Source organism: Aulonocara stuartgranti, assembly GCF_965226115.1.
Source record: "Aulonocara stuartgranti genome assembly, chromosome: 7".
NCBI classification, from domain to species: domain Eukaryota; kingdom Metazoa; phylum Chordata; class Actinopteri; order Cichliformes; family Cichlidae; genus Aulonocara; species Aulonocara stuartgranti.
The window spans coordinates 1,579,558-1,598,134 of NC_138945.1; the positions used below are offsets into that span (position 1 = coordinate 1,579,558).

Below are 18,577 nucleotides of genomic sequence, written 5' to 3' on the forward strand. Positions count from 1 at the left end.
GACAGTGTTATATTTTTGATATTAACAGTAACTCTGGGCCTCTGTGGAGTGTGCAGCTCATCGCTGTCTAAACATGGATAACAAACCCTAAGAAGTGCCGAATGCTTCAATAACACAGACTATTAGAGTAGCAGGTGTGTAGCATCGCTAACTAGCTAGCAACAAGCCTCCAACACAGTGCGTATGCTAGCGGCTAATCTAGCAAACGAATTAACAACAGAGCGATTTTAGAACCATAAGATGATAAGCTGTGTGTCTTTTTTATAGCAGTGACATGGTTGTATTTACCTTAATTAAACGAGTCGTCAGTCGCGATAAACCAGCAAAAAACTGGAGTCGCCGGGCTACGTAAAAAGTGTAGGGGGGCGTGTTTGCGGTCACGTCCAGCGGGTGTGTGGGCGGGAGCGTTACACAGTCGCTCCACCTCAGGTCACTACTGCGCAGATGTAACGGGTGTATTAAAAAATAATTTATATTTCACCAAAGATCCATCCTGCAGTGTTATCTCGCTTTGTCAGTATTGGTTATGTATATGTGTTTATTTATATATGTTTATTTTCTGTATTTATATTTTGGGAGCTTTTATTTTGTTTGTGTGACCTTTGACTTCCCATGAAGTCACTTCCTGTAGCTGCGCGCTATTTTCCTCAGTCGCCTAGAGGCCCCGCTGAGGAGAGGTGAGCGTACGCTAGTGTTCTCAGTTACAGAGCAAATAAACACAGTTAAAGTAACTAAAAGTAATTCAAACACTGCTCGTTCCCTTTGTGCATTTTGTCTCATAGTTCTGTTAGATGTTTTAGTGTGAATTATTGTTTCTCTGTCGAGTACAGCACTTTATTGTAACATGCTAGTTAGCATGTCTCAGATGAGAGCATAGGAGCATGCACGTGGCTTCTCATGTGGTCCGCTATCCTTCTCTCTCCCTTGAAGGTGTTCATGCAGAAGTCCAGTAAAGTGAAGTTGCTGTACTGTTTTGTTTTTATTTTAAACAGTTCTGGGAGAATAAATCCACCCAGCTGGCAAAGTGAGAGCTGACTCCTCTGGTCATTCGCACAACACAACGCAGAGAACTAACGGCAATAAGAGTTTAAGGCCAGACCGGCTACAGTGGTGCCGTGACCCGGATCCACACCACTTCAGACTTGCTCATCGTGGTTCGTGGAGACGCGATCAACATCAGTTTGGTCACCAGAGGTTGCTGTAATGGACAATTTAATGTAAGCTCTGAACACAAATCCCAAGCGTTCGAGGAAACACTTGCACCTTTTTTTTTGGACTGTTGTTTACAAGGTAAATTTAATTCTGCTGTTTGCATTGTACATATGTTATAACAATGGATGATGAAAAAGTTTCAAGTGACGGGTTCAGCTTTGCCATGGGAAGAGGGAGGGTAATTGAGGGGTTGCCTAGTACACCTGTTCGTAGTGCAGGCTCCCCAGCTTTCTGTTCCACTCGCATACTTGGTTGCACATCTTCCAGTAGTGGTAAAGGTAACTCATTCTCAGACCCTTCAGCTACAGCAGACCCAGCATTAAATGACCTGATAACACATATAGCTCAACAGGTGGGGCAGACCATTAGGGATCAGTTGAAAAAGGAATGTGGGGAAAGGGATGACGGGGCCGCACAAGCTCAGAGCAGTGTAAGCCAGCCACCCAGCGAGCCCACTTACCTTAACCTGACTGGGGCAAAGCTAGTCCTGCAGTCAGATGTGAGAGAGCCTCCAGTCTTCAGAGGAGATGGGTCGGATAAACATACAATCTGTGAGTGGGAGGAGCTGATGAGAATGTATGTCAAGAAGCGAGCAACACCCCTTCAGGAACAGTACCAAGAAATAATGTTCAAGTTGATGGGCAAAGCTAAGGACATTGTAAGAATAACTCTGAGAAGCACCCCATCGTTAAAACCTTGTGAGAATCCAAATGTTATATATGACATACTGAGGCAACATTTCAGTGACATGACATATTCGTGTATGCCTATGGCCGATTTCTACAGCACAGTTCCAGTGCCAGGAGAAACTCCTGTAGAATATTGGGTCAGACTGAATAAGGCAGTTGATGCAGCAGAGGAAAGCCTGAAGAGACTCGGACGGCACATGGAGGATCCCTGCCAGGAGGCAGGCATGATGTTTGTGAAGTACTGCCCTGATCCCACCCTTGCTGCTGTTTTCAAGTTCAAGGCACCAGATAAGTGGACAGCCAGTGAGATTCAGGAGCAGGTGAATCGGTACCAGCTTGAGATGAAAGAGCGTATGCTCCCCAGGTCTAAGTGTCTCACACCAGTTAAAGCTAACATCCAGACCCCTGCAGCTGATGGTCTAGCGACATCAATGCACCCGGGAGAAACACAGGTGCAGGCGGGATCAAATGAGACAGTAAAGTCCCCTTGTAATGACAGTTGCCTGAAATTACTAATCAGCCTTTTTGACCATGCTTTATCGCAGAATAACCAGGTTGCAGACAAGCAGCTTCCTCCAGGTCAGGCCCGACCCAGATGTTGTAGAGTATGCCAGTCCCCTGAACATTCTACCCTTGTGCATTGTAGGCAGAAACACCTATGCCTTGCATGCTTTGAGCCAAACCATATTAAGAGAAACTGCCCTCGTCGCTCACCGATTCAAAGGCGCCCTGCCTCCCAACCTAATGACACCCAGCCTTTAAACTAGCTGGCCCGCATTTGGTGAGGGGATGTGTGGGCACAGATGTTGAAACCCTCGGCAGTGATGATGTTGAAAAGCATTACATTAAAGCATGTGCAGCCGCACCAGATGGTGTTAAGGTGGTAGTACAAAACACACAGAGAGTTGGCCCGTTTGACAAACTGTTTTACACTCCCGTCAGCATTAATAACAGACACCACATGCAGGGTATGCTTGACTCTGGTTCCATGGCGTGCACACTCAGTGAGCAAGCAGAACAGAGTATGCTGAGTGAGAATACACTGCCAGAACCCACTCCCCTGCCTCAAGAAATAGTGCTAGTAGGCTGTGGTGGCACACTTACCAAGCCCAAGTGCATGTATGAAGTTGAAATGAAACTGTATGGAGAGACCTGTATTGTTCCCATCCTTGTAGTGCCAGGTCAACGTGATGATATAATCATTGGCACAAATGTCATCCGGTTTCTCATGCACCAGTTGAAAATAACCAATGACTATTGGCGCCTCGTGTCAGGTGGCGGTTGTCCCCCAGAGTGTGAGCAGTTTCTTGACCTCATGGCTAATTCATCCCGATGGAGAGGTGAAGAACTCCCAGACAAGATCGGCACAGTCAAGCTTCAGCAGTCAGTCACCTTGTTAGCAAGACAAGAGCATCTAGTCTGGGGCAAGCTGCCGAGTAATGTTTCTATGTCACCAGGGAGCACAGTGATTGTTGAAGCCACTTCATCAAAGTCCATGCCACGTAACATCATGGTTGGCCGCATCATAACGCCATTGTGGGGTGATAGGTGGGTTCCCATGAAGGTCACTAACCTGTTGGATAAACCAGTCACCCTGAAAAGAAACAGTAAGTTGGCTGACGTGTCCCCTTGTGTTGCTGTTGAGGATTTTGAAGTTTTCCAGGGCACCTGTCGACCCCAGAAATCTGTGCAGGAGGAAGAGAAGGATGATGCCCACCTCACTGATCTTAAACAGAGACTAAAACAGGTTGGGCTCAGCGAAATTGATATTGACCTGTGCCATGTTGGTCAAGGGGGGAAGGAGAAACTGGTTAAAATGCTTGAGAAGTACAATGACATTTTCTCCAAGCATGCACATGACTGTGGCAAGGCCGAAGGCTTTGTACACCGCATCAGGCTCACTGATGAGAGGCCATTCCGCCTTCCTTACCGCCGAGTCCCTCCAGCACATTATCAAAAGCTGCGGCAAGTTTTGTCTGAAATGGAAGAACAGGAAATCATCAGAAGGTCCGTGAGCGAGTATGCCTCTCCACTGGTGTTAGTGTGGAAAAAGGATGGTAGTTTGAGAATCTGCACTGATTTCAGATGGCTGAATGCAAGGACCCTCAAAGATGCACACCCACTGCCACACCAGTCTGACTGCCTTGCTGCATTGGGTGGAAATACCTACTTCAGCACCATGGATCTGACCTCGGGATTTTATAACATCCATATGGCAGAGGAAGACAAGAAATACACAGCATTTACAACCCCAATGGGATTGTTCGAGTACAACAGAATGCCCCAAGGACTCTGTAACAGCCCCGCCTCATTCATGCGAATGATGCTCAGTATTTTTGGGGATCTGAACTTCAGTAGTCTGCTGTGCTATCTCGACGATCTGCTTGTATTTGCTCGGACTGAAGAGGAGGCCTTGGAGCGGCTAGAGACTGTGTTTCAGCGCTTGCGCATCCATAACCTCAAACTAAGTCCTAAGAAATGCCACTTAATGAGGTCATCAGTCAAGTTTTTAGGCCACATTATAGATGGCAATGGAGTGGCTGTGGACCCAGCAAAGGTCGAGGTCATAGCAAAGATGACAAAGGCTGAATTGATGGAGGATGATGGCTGCACCCCGTCAGTTAAGAGGATTAAGTCATTCCTGGGGATGATATTCTACTATCAGCATTTCATCCCTAGCTGCTCCACTATGGCCAAGCCTTTGTTTGCCCTCACTGCTGGACAGAAGAGGAGAGGGAGAGTTAAAACAGGCACCAATGCTGGTGTATACAGAAAACTGAAGCCCTCTGACTGGACAGATGAATGTGACGCAGCTCTGTCTAATCTGAAAGAGAAGTTGTTGAATTGTGTAGTCCTTACACATCCAGACTTTTCTTTGCCTTTGATATTGTCCATTGATGCTTCATTAGATGGGCTCGGTGCTGTATTGTCACAAATACCAGCTGGACAGCAGAAAGCTCGTCCAATTGCTTTTGCAAGTAAGACCCTGAGCAATTCACAGAAAAAGTACCCAGCCCACAGGCTAGAGTTTTTGGCATTGAAATGGAGTGTGTGTGAGAAGTTCAGTCACTGGCTAAGAGGTCATCCGTTTACAGTGTGGACAGATAACAACCCTCTCACCTACATCATGACAAAACCAAGGCTTGATGCTTGTGAGCAGCGTTGGGTGTCCAAGCTTGCTCCTTACACATTTGATCTGAAGCACATACCTGGTACCAAGAATGTCGTAGCTGATGCTCTCAGCAGAGACCCCTTTGCAACAACAGTCAGCCATAGGCTGATCACAGAGCAGTACAGTCACCTCCTTGCTGAATCTGAGAGTGTCAGTTCTGAGGGAATACAAAATGCATTCCGGCTGAAGGTCCAAGGTCAACACGTGGACACACCACCTTTCCACACCACAGGACTGCAGACGCCCTCGTCTCAGCCTGGGTGTGATGCTATGGATGTTAAGGCAATCCTGGATTTTCACAGTGAGTGGGATCTGGCTGCTGAAACAAGGGCTGTGGAACTGTTCCAGTCTGTTCAGGACCTAGTGTGGCCAGGACAGGAGTCATTTCCTGTGTCCACACTAGAGGAACTCCAGCATAGCCAGGAACTTGATCCCAGTATTTCAAAGATCTTACCATTTGTCACAAGGAGAAGGCGACCTTCCAGGCGTGAAAGGGCAGGATTTGATGTGAAAGCCATGGTGTTATTTAAACAGTGGGAAAGGCTTAGGGTCCAAAATGGAGTCCTCTATCGGATCACAAAGGACCCCCTGAGTAAACAAAGGAGACATCAGTTTGTTTTGCCTGACAGTCTCAGAGCAAAGGCACTGAATGGTGTCCATGATATTGCAGGACATCAGGGGCAAGCGAAGACTTTATATCTGGCAAGACAACGGTTCTTTTGGCCGAAGATGGAGTCTGATATAAAAGAGTATGTCAAATGCTGTCAAAGATGCATCCTGGCCAAAACACCAGAACCCTCTGCTCGAGCCCCACTTGAGAGCATCAGAACCTCCGCCCCTATGGAGCTGGTGTGTTTGGATTTTTGGAGTGCGGAGGATAGTAAGCAACGCTCAGTAGATGTTCTTGTCCTTACAGATCATTTCACTAAGCTAGCCCATGCCTTCCCTTGCACAAACCAGACTGCAAAGCAGGTGGCTAAGAAACTATGGGACTATGTTTTCTGTGTGTATGGGTTTCCTGAGCGGATTCACTCCGATCAGGGGGCAAATTTTGAAAGTGAGCTCTTGGCAGAACTGCTCAAGTTTTCAGGGGTCTCCAAATCCCATACTACGGCATACCATCCCATGGGCAATGGAGGGACTGAGAGGTTCAATAGGACACTTGGCAACATGCTTAGGTCCTTGCCCCTCAGAGAAAAGAACAAGTGGCCTCAACAAATACAGAGTCTGACATTTGCATATAATGCAACTGTACATGAGACCACAGGTTTTGCCCCATTTCAGATCATGTTTGGCCGCATCCCGAGGCTCCCCGTTGATGTGATGTTTAAACAGGTGCTCTGTGATCCTGTAGTTGTGGATCAAAAAAATTATGTGAAAAGACTCATGTCACATCTTCATGAGGCAGCTAAGATTGCCCAGACTCATGCCATCAAGGAACAAGACAAACAGGCAAAAGGATATAACAGAAAAGTAAAGGGCACGTATCTGAACATAGGAGACAGAGTACTCATTGCCAATAAGGGTGAAAGAGGAAAGAAGAAACTTGCTGACAAGTGGGATGCAACAGTGTACACAGTCAGAGACAGAAATCTGCAGACTCACACATACAAGTTGGAAGATGACAGAGGCAACATAAAGGTGGTACATCGCAACCTGGTTTTAAATATCAGCTTCCTGCCAGTAGTGACCGCTGAACTGTGTGACACTGGATCAGAGGGAGGGTCATGTGCGTCAGACCAGTTAGATTCCTTGGATGAGGAGACTGCAGAGGACAGGACCAGTGCTTGGATCAACTCAGATGATGATGAGAGTCAGGAGATCCTGAGTGAGGGACTCTCAGGATTGGGCAAGACAAGTCAACAAGCTCCAGAGGTGGTTGCAGGGGATTCAACCCAGTGTTCCCTGGTAGGAGAGGACTACCCAGACAGAGACACAGACTTGGACAGTTTGGTAGCAGAACCTGACTTGGACCTCCCGTCTGTGTTAGACACACTTTCAGAAACTGCACTCACTCACTCACATCCATCAGACACAGATCGTGATGCACACACCAAGCCCCTATCAGTAGTCCCTGTGCATGTCGCTGACACGCAGATGCCTCCAACAGATGTATGTCATGATGTGGGTCCACAAGGACAGCCACGGGCAGGCCCGGACAATGTTGTCATGACGCGAGCCGGCCGAGTTAGTAAAAGAGTTAATCGACTCATTGAGTCCATGGTTCAAAAGCCTTTTGGCTTTAAGCGTTTGGCAAATTCAGTTAGCAGAAGGTCTCAGTCTCTTCTTACGCTGTTTTAAGTAAACCCAGGTGTCTAGAGATCTTTCTGTATTTTGATTCTAGGGGACAGTATCATTATGGCACAATTAAATACATAGTGTGTTTTTAAGGTATTGATGTGTGTGGATGGCTGGGAATGTGTGTGGTGTAAATGGCATCACACTGATCTAAGAAAGGCTGAGGCCTGATCACCCTCATGCTCTTTCTGGACCTATCTGGTAGGTGGCTTATACAGCTGATACTAGAGCTTATAGCTCGGAGGTTTAAACCCGTGCCCAGGAGCCATAAATTCTGTAGATTTGTCCCTGTGTTCCAATTAGATTGTTCACCTGACTGTTCTGGATTTTGGTGAAATCTAGGAGGGGAGGATGTAACGGGTGTATTAAAAAATAATTTATATTTCACCAAAGATCCATCCTGCAGTGTTATCTCGCTTTGTCAGTATTGGTTATGTATATGTGTTTATTTATATATGTTTATTTTCTGTATTTATATTTTGGGAGCTTTTATTTTGTTTGTGTGACCTTTGACTTCCCATGAAGTCACTTCCTGTAGCTGCACGCTATTTTCCTCAGTCGCCTAGAGGCCCCGCTGAGGAGAGGTGAGCGTACGCTAGTGTTCTCAGTTACAGAGCAAATAAACACAGTTAAAGTAACTAAAAGTAATTCAAACACTGCTCGTTCCCTTTGTGCATTTTGTCTCATAGTTCTGTTAGATGTTTTAGTGTGAATTATTGTTTCTCTGTCGAGTACAGCACTTTATTGTAACATGCTAGTTAGCATGTCTCAGATGAGAGCATAGGAGCATGCACGTGGCTTCTCATGTGGTCCGCTATCCTTCTCTCTCCCTTGAAGGTGTTCATGCAGAAGTCCAGTAAAGTGAAGTTGCTGTACTGTTTTGTTTTTATTTTAAACAGGTATGTGAGCTCCCTCTTTTATTTTTGTGTCATGTGAACTGGTTATATCTTCTGTTTGTTTGTGATTCATGTTCACTGTTTCAACTTACTGTAAATATGTAAAATTGCCACTGGTAAATGAAGTCTCCCTAAAGTATAATTTTGTTGATGAGGTAATTGTCACTATATGTTCACGATGCAGTGCATTTTTGTTTGTTATATATGAATATAAATACATTTTAGCAGTATTATTTGGTAATTGGATTTGTTGTAATGTTGCACCTCAGTCGCCTAGAGGCCCCGCTGAGGAGAGGTGTTCATGCAGAAGTCCAGTAAAGTGAAGTTGCTGTACTGTTTTGTTTTTATTTTAAACAGTTCTGGGAGAATAAATCCACCCAGCTGGCAAAGTGAGAGCTGACTCCTCTGGTCATTCGCACAACACAACGCAGAGAACTAACGGCAATAAGAGTTTAAGGCCAGACCGGCTACACAGACTCTGGCTCCAAAAATGCAAGATGGCAGCCTCCACAAGCGGGATATTTTGGCTTCATTTTTGCACAATAGGAGGAGGCGGGGTGGCATCGTCCATGTTTTCTACAGTCATTGGTCCCACCCCTGATTCCTGAACACAGATACAGGAAGCTCCGCACTTCATCCCAGCTGCTTCACACTCGGCTACGAACCGCCGCAGTGCATCTGCAAACAGTGGCGGTGACCGTCCAGCCTTTGGCTGTTGTCCACAAATTATGAGCAGAATAAACAAAGATTGGTGGGTCGAACGCCCAGACCAAATGTGACCGACTGAGCAGCCCGCAACAACGCGCCAGATATCCCATGGTTCTGAAGGGCACATGGGTGGTTGGGAAAACTGCCACAAAGCTTTGAATATCTTTGAGAGGACGTGCTCCACAGTCACGGTGAGGGGGGTGAGGAGGTCGTGATGTAAAAACTTTGCTCACACAAACAAAGAAAGTGTCAGAGTGCTTTAGTTGTAATTAGAGAACACGGTTACTGGAGCGATCCCTGCAGCGCTGTCAGAAAGCTCTTCTTCATGAGCAGCCGTGCAGGACCTGCTCCGTGATTAGGAATCACGTCGTGCAGTAATACACGTGCAGCACTCGCACACTTAAAAGACTCTGCTCACCCCTCTGGAATCTGTGTTTGGCACATTTTAGCACAGAAACAGAATTTAATTAGTGTTTGTCACCAGCACCAACTCCTCCCTGCTGTATCTCCACCTACCACAGAAAACTCCCACCGGCCTCCTGTCTGTCTCCGCTTTGTTATTTTGGGTCACAGTGCACATTAAGCACAGCAGGACTCTGTTCACATGCTGCACTGCAGAGAAAGACCCGGCGGGTCGGGAAGGCTTGGTGCTCAGTGATTACAGGAACTGTGACATCAGCCACATTCATCCATTCGCACGCCTCGAGGGGTTTGATCAGCGGTTGGGGAGAGCACAGAAAGACGGAGAACAACTCATTAGCACATTATTATTCAGTCGTAGTATTTATTTAGAGAGTTGTTACCTACCCAGCTTATATCCAGTGAAACAGCCGCTTTAATCCATCTATAATTTACTCATTTACTACACAACGAGACGCTTACTAGAAAGTGAAAACACAAAGCAAAACCACAGAGAAAGAAAGTTTATTCTTAGCCACCGTCAGCGTAGTTTAAGGTGGATTTGTAGCTGTGTGTGAAATTGTTCTCAGCAGCTTCAAAATGTACACATGTAGGCGATCGTGGCTCAAGAGTTGGGAGGTCGCCTTGTAATCGGAAGGTTGCCGGTTCGAGCCCCAGCTTGGACAGTCTCGGTCGTTGTGTCCTTGGGCAAGACACTTCACCCGTTGCCTGCTGGTGGTGGTCAGAGGGCCCGGTGGCGCCAGTGTCCGGCACCCTCGCCTCTGTCAGTGCGCCCCAGGGTGGTTGTGGCTACAATGTAGCTGCCATGTGGACTAGTAAAGCGCTATACAAATACAGGCCATTCACCATTTCGTATAGCGGAGCAGCTATAGCTGAACCCTCAGTCTGCACTAACGAGCTCCTCATCTGTGACGTGTCTCTTTGCAATAAGGGTCTCGACTGAGCCGGCTGCTTTCTGGTCATTTTGCAGTTAAATTGCCGTCTTGCTGTAATCCCGAATGTAAACAATTTATGAGAATTTCTGTGTATGTAGATGGCTACGAATGTGAGACTTTAGAGCTGATTTCTATATTAACGCTAACAGGTGTCATGGTGTTGCCAGCTCAATGCCTTTCAACTGCAAACTGGTTTCATTTCCATCCTGAAGCAACAAATTTGCTCTGATGCTGCTCTATAATCAGCACAACTGATGCAACAATCTGCCAAGTAATAGTGAGCCAGGGTTTAAATGCAGCCGGAGAGCTGCCTGGTGACACCTGGCCCCGGTTGGAGAGGCAATCAAGGAAACTGTGGGTGGGATGGTGACGATGGAGCTGGTTCTACATCAGAGTTTTATAATCTGCGTTTATCCTCCTCATCAGAGGGTTCCTATTAGAAGCTAAACAAAGATCTGGAGCCTAAAATCTCAGCCTGAGGCACCACATTTGATTTCTAATGCTGTGCTAAAGTGTCGTAATTAGTTGATGCAAATGTCTGTGACTCCTGCCAAGACACAGCAGACGTATGTGCTCGATGCATGTGACCGAGGGAACGCGGTGAAGCAAATATTCTGCAAAGAGGTCGGAGACACGTGACAAAATTATTTCTGTTTCTCTGTCGCACAGGAGCAACTTTACAATGATGGTAAATGAACTGTGACGTTTTTTCACCCAATATAAGCACTCAAAGTGTTTCTTATCCGGTTGTTCAGTCTGACGTCACTAGCCGTGTCTGGACCTAAACTCCGCTGCAGGTCCATATATCAAACGATCACTGTGACATTACTGAGAGTTGAAAAACTGTCTAAAGTCTTTCATCTTTAATAAAATGATCAGCGTTCTGCTCTACCAGGTGTAACAACTGAGTTTAACATCCAGGCATCCATGAAAACGGAATTTATGACATTTAACGGAGTTAGAAGTTAGTGGGGAGTTAGCTCGCTAGCTTCTATCTAAATACAATATAGCATGTCCTGACTGCGGGGTTTTGGAAACAAATTAAAACGTACAGCTCTGCTATCACTTCCAGCATAAATGAAGACAGAAAACTAAACAGCAGTGACGTTTGTAGGGTTACTGAAGTTGGGCTAGCTGGTATATAATGATGTGCTACGTGACCGCTAGCGACACAGCTATGTTAGCATAATATAAACAAGCTAACTTTTTTTCCACTCGATAAAAGTTAACGTGAGTGTTCTCGGTGGTCAGGAACAAATGTAATCGCATGGCAGGATGCTGTAAAAGGACCAAACTTCAGCCAGGTAGGGATGGGTATCGTTTAGGTTTTATCCGATACCGGTGCCGAATCGGTACTTTTGAGACGGTGACGGTGCTCAAACGGTGCTCAAACCGGTGCTTAAAGAATGGAGAACACAAAATTGGTCCAAAAACCACTTATGTTCAGCTGTTTTTTGTAAAAAGATAACAATGTTAGCCTTTTCTGCAGCTATGGGGCATATATGGTATCACTCTTGGCTGGAAGCAGTGCTTAAACAATGGAAAACACAAACTTTGTCCAAAAACCTCTCATGTTTAACTGTTTCCCACTTTTTCTTTGGTCATTTTAGCCTTTTTGGCCAGGGTGAAGGGAGTATCTGCCATCAAACAAGAAGACAGCAGCATGTAGCTATGATGATGTTTGCTAGTTCACCTTACATGCATTAATGTAATAACGTGGTTAGCCTACTCAACGTAAATTACACACGAACAACATTAAGCTACTCACGCAGAGAAGAACGGCTGCTGCTGCATCATCATCCTCATCATTTCTGCTACACTGGCAGGGCTAGGGGCCAGGACTCTCCTCTTCGTGTTTTTGGGGGATGTTGCATAACAGGCAACCCACCCGCAGTAGATGTGCTCGGTGTGAGGTCTCGCAGCAAGCTATCAAATACGGCGCATTTCTCGGCTTTTAAAAAAAACGCTATGCGTCGCCAGGTGTTTCATCGGATTTGAGGTGTTGCCTCCTTTGACAGTATCACAGTATCAGCTTAAAGCACTTGTTGCTGCTGAGTTTGCATATTTTGCTGTGAAGTACAGCCAGACTTTTGACCGCTTCGCCTTGGACATTTTTAATCTGTAGCTCTGCATAAAAGAACATACGTACCTGGACCCGCCTACTATCCTCGGAAACGTAAAATGATTGGCTAGAATCTAAAGTGTATCACAGCTCAGGAAAAAAAAGCACCGAAATAAAGCACCGAAATGTGCGCTGCTTTTCGGTCTGGTTACTACCGTTTATGTCAGAACCGGTGCCATCATGGCACCGGACACCAGTACCCATCCCTACAGCCAGGAGAACAACTGAGATAATCCATCCACAATGTGAGGTTAGTCATTCATATACTGCGGAATTAGGATTCGTCACGTCATCACTTAAAGACCGGATTACTACCACCCTCACTCACCCATTCACTGAGCGCGTTTTTTCATGCCTAAGCACCTATAACCTAACATCTGAACCCGGCCCTCCATGAGCCTGGTTCTGCTGGAGGTTTCTTCCTATTAAAAGTACGTTTTTCTTTCCCACTGTCGCCAAAGTGCTTGTTCATAGGAGGGCATCGGATTGTTGGGGTTTCTCTGTGTTATTCTAGGGTCTTTACCTTACAGTATTAAGCACTTAAGGCTTAATAATCAGGTGACAGAATCACAAAAAGTGATTTTGTCATAGTGGGGAAGCTGACTGCGTGTGTCACGGTCCGGGGTCGGTTCGACCCAGCATTGTGAGATTATTATGTTTTGGTTTATTTTTTGAATGATCGTTTTGTTCCTCTTGTGCTTTGTCGATTATTATTAGAATCCCAGAATCTTTCTGTTTCTTCGTGGTCAGGATTTGTTGTCTCATGTATTGTTTGAGTTTCATGTATTTTTTTCTGTCTGCCTCTCTGTGTCGAGTCCGTGTCTTTGAGTAGTGATTCATGTTTCCTGTTTTATTGTGAAAGTCTTTGTCTTATGTTAGTGTGTGCAGCTTTGCTCCGCCTGTCTCGTCAGCCCTGATCTCTCCCAGCTGTGTCTCCCTCCTGTTGCCCATTCCCTCATTACTGTGTATATAAGCCCTGTGTTTTCCCGTGCTCGGTGTCGCGTCGTACCCTCAGAATTATGCCTGTGTGTTTCAGTTGTCAGTGTTCAGTTCATGTTTTTGTTTATCACCAGCAATAAAGCTAAGGTTTTCAGTTTCAACTCAGTCTCAGAGTCCTGCGTTTGGATCCTCACCTCCGCCTGCCCGCACACAGAGCCCTGACAGAGTAAGAAGGTGTGAAGTGAAGACACACCAAAACTAGACTTGATTTTAACAAAGGGCGAGCAGTTTATTGAAGGCTGGTAAAACCGTACAAAAAAAAAAACAGGCAAACGGTGAAACTGAGCGACAACCTAAACTGGGTGAGCTAAACATAACAAACCTAGAACATGAAGATAAATGTGGAGATCTGACGTGGAAAACCTGAAACACAAATCCTTGGCGTGAATTCATGGACCTGGAAACACAGCATGACATAACAGGACGAACGGACAAGTCTGTGAAAACTCACAGACTAAATACAGGCAGGAAGTGATCAGGGGAAGTGGAAACACAGGGGGAAACAGCTGATATGAATGATGAACATAATGGCTGTGTCCCAATTAAGAGACTGCACGCTTGAAGTACGCGCACTACGGTGCGTACTATAAGTACGAGAAGTGCGGAAGTGAGAGGCTTGTGAAATGGGACGGTATACGCTTCGTCGCGCTGTTCAGGTTGCCTAGCAACCATAATACTAACCGCGAGACACGTTACATACAGCTTTGTGTGACAGAAAAAAGGAGAAAAATGTTTTGTTGGTCATTCATTTTTGTCATGACATCACTTTGATTAGTTGAGTATCTGAGGCTGAAACCACGGGACTGTAAACATGATTGTTGGGCTTCATTTCTGTGCTGAACAGTCATTTAAGATTAGCTAGTAAATAACAATTAGCTGATGTTGGTCATGAGACTAAAGTCATCTCACTGTGGTAATGTAAATATAATATGGCCAATATTATAGTATTGTCAGATTATTATGATTGATATAGATATATATATATATATATATATATATATATATATATATATATATATATATATATATATATATATATGAGAGAGACCTCTATCTGACTTTCAGCTTGTTGTGTTTGTGGATATATGACTGACTTTAATTATTAAACATTCGCACATAAATAAGTGACGTCATATTCAGTACTTTAGTTCACTCTTCGGCCGCTCCATCTTATTAGGGAAATGCCATATACATAAATGTAAATTTCAAAACTCAACCCCATCATTTAATTTGTTTCTGATTGAAACTGAATATTACTTAAACTCTCTTAAATTAACTTCCAATAAAAAAGGTTTATCATTGATTGAAATTCATTCAGAAATGTTTAAGGAATGAGCTGTCACAACTTTCAAATACAAAGTTGTTATGAAGTCTGTCACATTCCCCCCTTTTTTTTATCCTTTATTTATTTATTTATCCTTCTTATTTCATTGTGCTGTATATTGTTACTCTTATTTGCCTTGTATGTCTACTGTACAAACTGAACTGGAATGACTGACTGTTCACTTTATCATTTCAATAAAGTTTGGAAGAAAAAAAAACTCTTCGGCCGCTCCCTTTTGCCGTATTTTGCGGCAAAATTATCCACATCCACCGCCGCGCTATGAATTGTGGGATATATGGGACCACGAAGCGTGCACCGGACCACGCTTGATATTTGGGGAAATCGACCGCGCATTTGGAGTATGCATTTGAAGCACACTTTGAATTGGGACAGCCGTCGTCGCGTGGCGGTGACGTAATCGCACTTAAAATGCGTACTTCAAGCGTGCGGTCTCTTAATTGGGACACAGCCAATGACACCAGACCTCTTCAAAATAAAACAGGAAACATAATGATACGCAGACATGAAACATGACAGATTAAGAAACACAGACTTAACATGATGAACCAATGAGGAACACGCACACTATAAATACATACGGAGGGAAAAGGGGAGCTGAGACACGGACAGAACTAAGGACAAACAGAACATGACAGTTGGGGCGGACACGGAGGCGAAAACACAAGGGCAATCTAATGAACTATAATGGTAACCTGGGCAAAATAGAGCTTCAGATAAGTAAATGAACTAAAACATAAACATCAAACTATAAGAAAGCATAAAGGTCTGGCTGAAACGACCCAGGACTGGGAGAGGATTGTGCTTATATACATCAAATTGAACTGAAAATGAACAACGATGAATTAACCGTACGTTAAAGTTTCACTGGATGTGACACACTGGATCTGTTGGAAAGGTTCTGAAATATTTGGACGTGATTTTCAGAATAACTGCTTGCTGTGAACCATGCAGTGTTCCTTTTTTCATCTCTTACTTTCTGGTTTGTTATTATTTAAAAGTATAATGTTGAAAAAATGAAGTTCAGGGAGGTGAGCTTCAGAGCTCTTCAGCACAGGCGGGAGAAGCAGTCAGACACCCAGGAGGCTTCACAGCAGCCTCTGTTGGGAAACACACATACAAAAGGCTGAATGGAGCTGCCAGACTGCATCCTCTGTGCTGACGGGCCAGAAAAAGAACTCGACAACAGCTCAAAGGCCACGACGGCGCTGAAGAGGCTGCACGTCAGCGAGCGGCCCTTTACCTTTCAAGCACAGCAGGAGATGTTCAATAGGCCTGGATAATCCAGAAAGCTACACAACATGAGGAGGATCAGTTACAAATACAAGTCTAACTTTTTACCTCTTTTTATAAATAACTACATTGTTACATGTTTAAATAGACACTAAGTATCATGAACACATCTTTCAGGATTTCCTGCGTTAACCCTCTGGGCTCCAGGGTGTAACACGCTAACTGCAACACGTCACTACTTCCAGGTCTACTTGGTTGTAATGGAGGCGGAGTCAAGTGGATCCGCTCTCCCTGCCCGGCGAATGCTCTTGATGCAGACGAAACAGTAGATGCCTCGGCACAACGCCGGCGCCTCCATCGACCCCGCTGACACTCACCTTCATTCATGCACCTGTGCTGAAATGTCAGATACCCATGGTGTTGACTCGAATCACAGGTGACAACAAGAAATATGGGCTAAACCTTTTTTAATGAGGGGGCGGGGACGACATCATGCACTATATTGAGTTTCAGAATTGATTCCTTATTGTAGTGGGCTCAAAGTGTTAATGCTAGCTTATTTTAATAAACAACACTGGCTGGCAAGAGGTTTTCACATGACATGTGATGCTTCACTAAATGATGCTATGAGTGGCTCCTACTGTAATCACAGATATTATCAGATGATGGTGATGACTGCTACTGTTTATTATTATTATATGTGTTCATCACGGTGGTCATGTAGTGCAGACTGGAAAACACTTTTTCACTTGCAAACGAAATCGACACAGTAAAGTTTTGTGAAACCTAAAGTCTGAAGAGAAAACCAGGGTTTGCTGCACAAAACACTATTCTGGGCGTAATGTGAGTCCTCTAACAGCAGCTTGGAGAGGTTTGGAGCAGAGGCGAGGGGAACAGAAATGACTCCAGCATGGCTGCAGTAATGGCCGGGAGCTGATGACGCACTGAGAGTGCTCGTCCGAGGGCAGAGGTTTGAGATGGGCGTGTTTTGGTTCGATGAGGCTGAGCCCTGCAGCTGTTATAATCCCACACAAATAACAAATAACTGCAGGAGAGGATTTACAGCACAGCACATCAGAGCTGCTTAACACGAGCAGAAACCTGAGAGGTTTGGGAGGAAAGTCTCTGCTGACCTACATGTGCATCTCAAACAGCTCCAGCAAACTTAAAGGGTTAATGCACACACTTGAAATTTGGGGGAAGAACTGAGACGTCTACTTTTTTATTTCAAGAGATTGAGTGAGAAACCCTCCCAGGAAAAATAATCAGTGTGAAAAGAACAGACAGCTGTTGCTTTTACCGACTGCTGGGCCATCAGAGATGCAAAGTGGAGGCTGGCTGATCGTTCACACAGACTGCTGATGAATTCTGGACAGTGGAGCTCCGTGGAGCTGCTGTCAGGCTGACTGATCAGCAGCTGCTGGTCTAAACATGAAGGAGTGTCTGGGTGCATCGGGGTAATAACCCGCACCTGCTTGCAGTTTAGTTCCACTTCAGCCAAGATGACAGAAGGAGAGGTCTGTGGTTCAGGGTCTCTGTTCTCCGTTTGTCATTCCTGGGATGAAGCCGAGTTGTCGGCTCCACTTCAAAAGTTTCCAAACTGCCTGACGGGACCCGCGAGCGTCTTAGTGACAGTCACGATCCGAGCTAGGGAAAGCGTTCACACCTCCAGCTTGTTTCCTCTGGTCCCAGTCAGCTGACGAGTTTGTAAACTTGGTTTGTTTTCACACAGAGGAAAGTCACAAAAAATCACATGACAATGTAAAAATGATCGGCTGTCAAGTGGCCCGTTCCGTTTCCATCGAATGTGAACAGCTGATCTCAGGGCTGGACCTACCATTATGGGCTAAACCGTCACGGTTCTGGGTCAGGTCGACCCAGCATGCTGAGTTTATTATGTTTTGGTTTATTCTTGAATGATCGTTTTGTTACTTTTGTGATTTGTTGGTTATTATTTGAATTCTATGTTTCTGTTTATTCATGTTTAAGGATTTGTTCTTCGGTTGTGTCTCACATTTAGTGTAGTTCAGGTTCCATGTGTTATATTCTGTCTGTCTCTCAGTGTCGAGTCTGCGTCCTTGTGTAGTGTTTTCTTGTTTCCTGTTTTATTGTGAAAGTCTATGGGCCTTTCTCAATATGCGTACTTGCGTTCTCGTGTACTCGTGATACGTCACCAGTCGGAGACCAAGTACTGTTCCAATTCGAAGTACGCATCAAGCCGAGAACGCGAAAAAGTCCCGGATGTGTTCTCGCTCCGCCCGTTTTATCGAGCATGCATCGGTGGTGACTTGTGTGGACTTGGTACAGCTAAATATCCCAGAATGCATTTCGTCCAAAACTCAAACGAGGCAATGGCGGACGAGCGCGGCTAAAAACTTTTAAATATTCCTCTTTCTGGGTCACAAAATAAACTTTTAAGTTCTTTTCAAGCGAGAATGTAGCTGTGTAAACTTCAAACATCTGCTCGATTTATCAAGATAGCATAAATTTCCAAACGCGCTCCGACGTTTTCGGAGACGTCTGTGACCCGCCAGCTCCATAGCAGACAGCG

The 18,577-nt window shown here is 45.1% G+C and overlaps 1 protein-coding gene across 4 annotated transcripts; it reads left to right on the top strand.

Annotated features, from left to right (window-relative positions):
- Positions 1-6,075: 6,075 nt before the first annotated feature.
- On the top strand, positions 6,076-8,660 carry LOC309710654 (uncharacterized protein). 4 transcript variants are annotated; one of them, XM_082540318.1, is made up of 3 exons: positions 6,076-8,270; positions 8,537-8,562; positions 8,625-8,660. In XM_082540318.1, the coding sequence occupies exon 1, from the start codon at positions 6,199-6,201 to the stop codon at positions 7,372-7,374; it is 1,176 nt and encodes a 391-aa protein (XP_082396444.1). In that variant the 5' UTR covers positions 6,076-6,198; the 3' UTR covers positions 7,375-8,270; positions 8,537-8,562; positions 8,625-8,660. The 4 variants fall into 4 exon arrangements, with proteins under 4 accessions (XP_082396444.1, XP_082396443.1, XP_082396442.1 ...); XM_082540317.1 differs by having other exon boundaries at positions 6,076-8,562; XM_082540316.1 differs by having other exon boundaries at positions 8,537-8,660.
- The last annotated feature ends 9,917 nt before the right edge of the window (positions 8,661-18,577 follow it).